The sequence below is a fragment of the Battus philenor genome, unplaced genomic scaffold (assembly GCF_028537555.1).
Source record: "Battus philenor isolate CCGP_79_NKW_IND1 unplaced genomic scaffold, ilBatPhil1.0.hap1 SCAF_23, whole genome shotgun sequence".
Classification (NCBI taxonomy): domain Eukaryota; kingdom Metazoa; phylum Arthropoda; class Insecta; order Lepidoptera; family Papilionidae; genus Battus; species Battus philenor.
Genome location: NW_027181686.1, coordinates 12835487 through 12842950, shown reverse-complemented (window position 1 = coordinate 12842950; position 7464 = coordinate 12835487). Strand labels below are relative to the sequence as shown.

General features: G+C 44.8%; 1 protein-coding gene across 1 annotated transcript; it reads right to left on the bottom strand.

Annotated features, from left to right (window-relative positions):
• Positions 1-376: 376 nt before the first annotated feature.
• Npc2e (Niemann-Pick type C-2e) lies at positions 377-4674 on the bottom strand. Its single transcript, XM_068767813.1, has 5 exons — positions 4566-4674; positions 4125-4238; positions 2648-2829; positions 2352-2488; positions 377-671 (listed from the first exon to the last, which is right to left on the bottom strand). Exons 1-5 carry the CDS (start codon positions 4645-4647, stop codon positions 377-379), a joined length of 810 nt encoding a protein of 269 aa, XP_068623914.1. The 5' UTR covers positions 4648-4674.
• Between the last annotated feature and the right edge of the window lie 2790 nt (positions 4675-7464).

Sequence of the window (7464 nt, the reverse complement as noted above, 5' to 3'; positions counted from 1 at the left end):
TCTTGCCGTAGTCTGTTTTAAAGGCGCATCACATTTAAATAATTGTATAATTAATGTGTTCAAAGTAAGAACTTGTTTATTAACGCAGCCAGCAGTAGTTACAGCGCTATCCCAATCAATGGCCCCCGGGCCTCGTTCATATAATTCCATATAATTTGCCTGATCGGCCTGTAGCATAGTTTTAGCGCACCTTCGTTTTTTTTAAATCAAACTACGACAAGACATGCAACCATCACCGAATGACTCCGACTTCTGGAATCCCTGAGATCTAAACGTCTTGGCGCAGCAGCTCCTAATGACGGTTCTTAGGGTCAAGTTGCAGTCGCAGCACGGAAGCCTCCAATGCTTGAATGGATCATCATCACTTTTATATTAACTAGCCGGCGTACTGCTCGCCGCTCCGGCTCGGAGATCCTGTCCAGCCGCGACGCATTCTCTCTGCACGCGGCGTGCCGTTCTCGTGGCTCTTGCATTTGTTGTCGGGTTGCGCGGTATTGTTTTCTGGACTCGCGCATCTCGTCTCAGAACTTGCGCAATTCCGTAGTGAGATCATAGTCCCGAGTCCAGATATTCGTAGTGGTTGATGGCTTTCTAGCGGCAGGGGTGTGTCTGCTGTCGCAAGGCAGACGCTGCAGTCGGAGCGTTTGTAAATATTAGTTACAGTGCAGGTGCTGCGTGGAATTTTTGCGCAGCTGTTGTGCCGTTATTCAGAAGAAAAAAAAATACATTTAATAAAAATGGGTAGTGGTTGTCGGCAACAAAAAGGCACAAGAAGAAAAGTATGTATATATTTAATTAACTAAGGGTAGTGGGTAGAAGGCCTGGTCTAATTTTACACCGTAGCTCGGTACTGTGTGCAGTGTAAAACTCGCAGTGTAAACCTCGCAGTGTAAACCTCGCAGTGTAAAACTCGCAGTGTAAAACTCGCAGTGTAAACCTCGCAGTGTAAAACTCGCACCTGTGAATTAATGTCACAGTTATGATATACATATATAAGTATATGTACAATTTGCTCCGCTGACAGTAAACCCGGAGATGGCTTGCGATGAAGGAAGGGCAGAAACCGAAAGCAGTTGATGTGATTGTTTACTGTCAGAACGGAGTTACAAAATGTAAAGCATGTAAAACAAAAATAGAAGAGATAAATAAATAAACAGATTGAAAAGTAATAATGAATACATAATGATGGAACTATGGACACAGACAAAATGTTGAGCTCTAACTTATAGATAAACGCTACTTAATAATGATGTCTTTATAATATTTGTTTAACACTTACCCCTTTGGGGTGCGAGACGGTGTAAAGGTTGTGGCGTGAACTAAATGATGCCCAGAGAATGAATAGGACCAAGACGTGAATTTATAACGTAAATTCTAATTGGCCCCGGCGCGTGAGACGTCACGTAGCTGGTGTACGCAACCGACACAAAGAGTGTGCGTCGGTGCGTGAGACGACACCTAGCTAGTGAACGCGACCGAGGCCAGGATCCTTCTCCTGGCAAATGTGAACTGTGAGATGTACCGTTACCCGCTAAGTGTTGAACAATTTTTTGCTGTATTGCGATTTATGAGACGTTTCTCGTGATTATATTTTTTTGGTTAAAATTTTAACTAAGATTTATGGGACGTTAACTTGCAACGTTACACTGTGATGTTTCACCCGTTTGTAGAAGCTGCGTGAAGCGGCATCTTTGGGCGCACCCGCACTGACGTCAGTTTGTTGCCAATTCGGAATTAATTTGCAGATGTACACATCTATGTGTAATATATGTGTACATGTGCAAATACACAGAATCTGCTGCGGGCGCTCTCGTCAAATCAATGTCGCGGGACGTACTCAATGCCTCGTGAATTTCAATCCTAGTCTAATCACAATTTAATTTTGTACACTGGTGTCGGTACAGCGTCTCTTTGTATTAAATTTAAAAATAAGTAATTGTAAAATAAAACGATGACGAAAATTCTGCGCGCGAGAGTTCCACTAGAGGTTCGAAGCGGGCACGGAGCGCCCGTCGCCCGGCACGACACAGTGAGAGTGCCTAAGTAACCTTGCAATCAGAAAAGACTTATCGCTACTTTTCCTTTAAGTGTTCTCATGTGCAACTTTTTATATGGAATAATCTCTTTAAACGATAATAGTGCCGGTGACTGCACTCTGCCAGCGCCCCGGCAGCCTCCCGCGCGAGGCTTTGCTTTAACTAAAACAACAATCAGTTTGCTACTATTTTATTTTATTTTATTACGCCTACCGTGCGACACTTGCTTGAAAGTAAAAAAATGAATCTGCTGCGTTCATTTTCTCTAAGAATATTGTTCGATAAAAAAATGTCGACGGACATCGCGCGAGTTACGCGCTCGAGGTGGAATTGAAGGCATTGGTCGGCGCGACGGGCGCGACGGGCGGCACCACCTGCAGCCCGAACCGCGTGCACAGCAGCGGCTGGCTGTTGTGATCCAGTACCCGAAACTCCAAAAACACCAGTACCCCCTGGAAAAGTAAATACAAGTGAAAGGTCTCATTTTATAGATTTAGTTCGGAGACGATTGCGCCGGGGATCCGAGTCGCAAGGCCATGAGTAGCGCACTGTTTATCATATCGAATATCTTTTATTATATTATTATAAAGAATTTTGCAACGGTCACTTACGGTTGGGAAGAACGACTCTACGTAAAACCTGAGCGTGTAGGCGACCACTTCGCCCTCCAGCACAGGGCAGTAAGTGTTGGTGAGGAAGTTGCACGTGTTCGCCTGCTCGCCTAGAGGATACCTCAACGCGAAGTTGTTCACGAAGGCGGTGGCCGTGCTGGTCATGTTGCGAGCGACGTGAGCTGGAACGGGAAATGTGAACGTTGAAACGTTGCCGCACTCGCTCGCTTGCAGTGCACGTGCAATAATCAACATCGGACTGGCGCGCCGTTCTGGTGTTTAACATGACAATTAATGCAGCCGAAGAAAACCTATCTATACACATTTATTTACTCTTTTTACAATTTGTATAAGAGTGGAATTAATGCCTTACAGGCATTCTTCGTTAGTTGACCTAAAGCGGTGCAGAGATAATTGGTAAGATGTCTAAATGTTGACATGGTAAACAATACGTTATAACTACATATAAACACACATACATATATAGGAGGATGTAATACATACATAAGTTACACGTACAACATAATTCGTTATTAGAGAGAGTTATGACTTTACAAAATTAGCAACTTATTTGTAATTGTGTTTCACAAACAAGTACCTGCTTATGTGTATGAATTGACCTGCTGCAAATTTAAAATTTATTAAACAAATTTTAGTTAAACAGTGTACAACAGTGTAAAAGATTTTTAAGTCTCTACTGCATTAATACACAAGCAAAGAAAACCTGACCGAGCTGTTGAGTAGTCGGCCCTTCATGGGAGCCCCGTCGAGGGCCGGCTACCTTATGAAGGAGCTTTCAAGTTCTAGTTTCGACCGACGCGGGCTCTCCGGGCGTCCCTGTTCTACACAAGTGTGCGGATAATTAACTCCTTTAAATTACCCATGAACACCAATATAATAACTCTTCATTTAGTTCCATAACTTGCAAACAAAATGCGAGGTGTTGGCAAACGTTCGAAAGCACTGTACGGCGTGGTTTATACAGCCTAACATCTGAACCTGGCTGTATTTCATTGACCAGTAGAGTTCTCATCGGCTCGAGCTTAAGCTTGTCTCTTGTCTTGTATATTTTAGCGTGAGCCGGGCTGCACAGCGACGTAAAAGGTCGCCCTTTTTGCCGCAAGGGGATGGTTATCGTTGTTATTGCCTAGTTATTTAGTGACAGGCGAGCTGGCCACCTGATGGCAAGTGGCAAGTGAAATTGTTTTTAACTGCAACACCAGATTTTAAGTGTCAGAGGGCTGATGGGGTATATAGCCCTGTACTAGCTTACACCTACTAAACTCATGGGCTGATTTGTAAGCCTCGACTAGGGATTATTACTGTAGATTTTTCAATATTTGATTGCCACTGAATATATGGAACTTTGAAGCAGAAATTATGTTTTTATCTATGATATAAATATATAGAATAAACGTCATTACGCTACCTGGGATATAAGAAGATTGAGAGGTTAAATATTAAACGTAATACTGACGCGATTTGAACACCAGGTGGATGACGGCGTCCTGGCGCTGCGGCAGCAGGCAGGGCGGCGTGTCACAGCCCTCCACGTGCGTGTTCAGCGGCAGCTCGATGGGCGCACCCAAACCTGCCGACAACGACACAATACATTGCTTCCGCACTGCTTCTTCCTGCAGATTACCTCGTGTGATGACAGGGGTCGATTTCCTGCTCCTCCACGCTGCTCTGTGCCGCGCGTCTGCGCTTTAGAGACCGCAGTTATCAGAGTCTCTCTTTATATATTCGACGACTGCCGTTTCGCTCCAGCTCAGCGCAGTTCGTCGGACATGACAAGGCAATTACATCCGGACATTGTTTTTGGTCGAGCTATGCGATCCGTGTGAATATTAACTCTTGTACGCTGAGCGCCGGCACTGAGCTCTAGCTCCTCGGTGTCCGAGCGGAAAGCACTCACACTGGCTGACGGCGGTCGACTGGCCGGCGGCGACGGCCACGGCGCACAGGAGGACGGTCGCTGACAACATGTTCGCGTTCATAGCCCACTTGCTGCCGCGCAGCACTATTTAAACTCCAACTGCAACCCGATATCGCGCAGGTGCGCTGCCTTTATCTTTGATAATAGTTAGATAATTAGATTAAAAAATCATCCAACGCGCGTCGCATAGAACGCCTCGGGTCTCACTCTTGAGGTACTCTATTTTTTTATTATTAAATCTATATTCCACAGACATTATCGTGCGTTAGTTTTTACATTTAATTTTACTTTATTCTAAATTATTTCCTAACTTAAACCTGTAACTATTTTATAATAAATTATTTTTTTCAACGCGCCCTAAAATGTCTTGTTTTTAACGTTACAGTTAGTGAGCCCACTCCTTCATATCGACTCCATGTTGGCATTCTTAGGCTGTTCGGCGTGTCTGTGCGGCGGTTGTCGTATTATACTTTGCAACTATAGAAAAATATATTTAAAATTGAAAAGGAAAATGCAGCAGAAGGCCTTTTTTTGGTTTCGGGGGAAATCTTCCGGACGTTTAAGATGCTCCGCCGCTGGGGAGAGAACAGGGGTATGAGGGATTCGTACCCACTAAAACCCCCCGGTGATCGCCCTCTGCGCTATATGGGGGACCGCGGTATCTCCCGGTCAAGGATCGCCACGCGGTCTTCCCTCGCGCCGTGCTATTTCAAATAGCTCGTCCCGTGGGTAGCGTACCCACGAAACCCTCGTGGTGCTATCACAATGGTTCGAGACCACGTCGAACCATCGTCCGCCTCAGAGTCGCCGAAGCTAGTGGGAGTTTTCGGCCCCCATCCTAAACACTTGCGACTCCGAAGGCCCCGTTTATGGTAGGGGAACACCATTTACTGGAGGGCCGTCGCGGTGCGCGTCCCTGCGCTGACGGCGACGTCTTCGAGCGGGATCTGTCCTCTGCCGATCCCGTTTGACCGCCTCCTTCTGGACCATGATGGTCTCACATAAAGAGACCACGGCCCTCCACGCCTATGACCCGCTTAGCATCGCCGACACGACTGCTTGTAAGGAATGGTCCTGTTCGATCTTGTCCGGCAGTCCGCGAGCGTGTGCGAGGCGAAATCCTGGGCGGCCCCACCGCAGTGGAAGCAGTTTGCCGTCGCTTCGCGTCTAATCTGCGTAAGCCTGTGGGACGGGTAGGATCGCTCTAAGCACGCGTCTGCGCGCAGAGCGCACTTCCGAGAGCTTAGCGTGCCACGTCGCGAGCGCCCGCACCGTTCCCGTCGTCTGACCGCCTCGAGTACTCGGCCCGGCTCGCCACTGCAACCGGTGGAACCATAGCGCCTCGGTCTTGTTAAGCGCTATTTCCAACCCCAGCCCGCGTATTTTAGCGACGACGACTTCCGTCCCAAGCTCGGCGAGCTTCCTGGTCCTCTCGAAGTTGTCCCCGCTGCGACTACCAGCGTGTCGTCGGCGTAACAAACGACGCTCTCGCCAGCGAGGAGGCAGCAGGAGGCCTGGTCTGACTTTGCACCGCATTTCCGAGGACTGGTCAGGCGACGCGGCAGCAGGTTCATTTATTAAAATTTGGAATTTTTATTAGAACTCTTATTGATCGAATACTTATTATCTACTTATTTTTAATACATTTTATTTTTGACTCTACTCTGCTTCACAAGGTGTTATAGTTGTGGAGATGAAGTAGGAAGAAACTCTACAACAACACATCTATTAATAAAGTTTAACACTGATTTATGCATATACATACACCTATCCCCCGGTTTACACGGTAGATACGTTCCTAAGCAAAACGTGTAAATCGAAAAACTTGCAGAAAATGCACCATTTTGCTATTTAGCAGTTGTGATTTTTTTTCAATAATTTTAGGTGTACACAGAAATAAAAATAAAATGCATTAACAAGTTAAAATATTTAATATATTGGAAAAACTGTTTTTTTTTTTTTATTTAATTAATTACAATACATTAAACAGAAGAACAAAAAATAAAAGCAAAGGTGTTTTATTATCCTTTACCTCTGTCAAAAATTACTCTCATTCTTTTTTTCGGAATCGAAGGTCCGAATTCACATTCATCATTCCAAGTTATTTGTGCCGATTCGATGTTTAAAGCAGAAATATTTACATTATGAGAGATGGTAATAAAATCGGTTATTAAAACAAAAAAAAAACTTTTCTGGAAAACCGTGTAAAAGCGAAAACGTGTAAAACAAATACCATGTAAATCGGGGGATAGGTGTACACTATCAGATGTAGCCTGAATGAAATCAAAACATTCAGGCGACATCGTGGCCAAGGATTCGTGTTGATCAAATTAAATAAAAAGCTTATTAAATAAAAAGCCTTCTCCGTCAAATTATTTTTACGGAATTTTATTAGAAAATCTGATTCCCTTAATTACAGATGAATAAAGGCTTTTTGCTGTCGAAACATTGGTGCAGACAGTTTTTTCGGCGCCTTGCAAATATACTGAGAACTCCCTCTACTTTTAATGAATTTATTATGATTATTTTAATCGTACAATATATTAGCAAAAATATATTTCGGGGCCGGCATCTTGAAACCGCTTTCTCAGAGAGATTCGTGGCCCTAAGTCGTAAATAGCTCGGGTGGCTCTCTTTGGCGAACCAAATATATTTTCAATATCCGCACTCTACCCCAAGGCGTCAGCCCACAGGACGTAATGCTGTGGGAATAACTAAAATACACTATCCCAGCTGTATCAATATCTGCGTAGCGTTTTATCTTCTTAACGGCATGAGCTGCAGCACTGCGCCTGACCGCAAGAGAGGTCTCTGTGTGAGGCCTCCGTTGAAGTTTAGGATTGATTGTGACGGTTGTTTAATATTTGCGAAAGAGCTT

What these genes read in the sequence shown, in the direction of transcription:
- Npc2e (XM_068767813.1), bottom strand. Translation starts at nt 4,647, where the DNA reads ATGAACGCGAACATGTTGTCAGCGACCGTCCTCCTGTGCGCCGTGGCC. An exon ending in CCACCTGGTGTTCAAATCGC is followed by an intron (nt 2,830 to 4,124) that starts GTCAGTATTACG and finishes TTCCCGTTCCAG; the next exon opens with CTCACGTCGCTCGCAACATG. An exon ending in TAGAGTCGTTCTTCCCAACC is followed by an intron (nt 2,489 to 2,647) that starts GTAAGTGACCGT and finishes TTACTTTTCCAG; the next exon opens with GGGGTACTGGTGTTTTTGGA.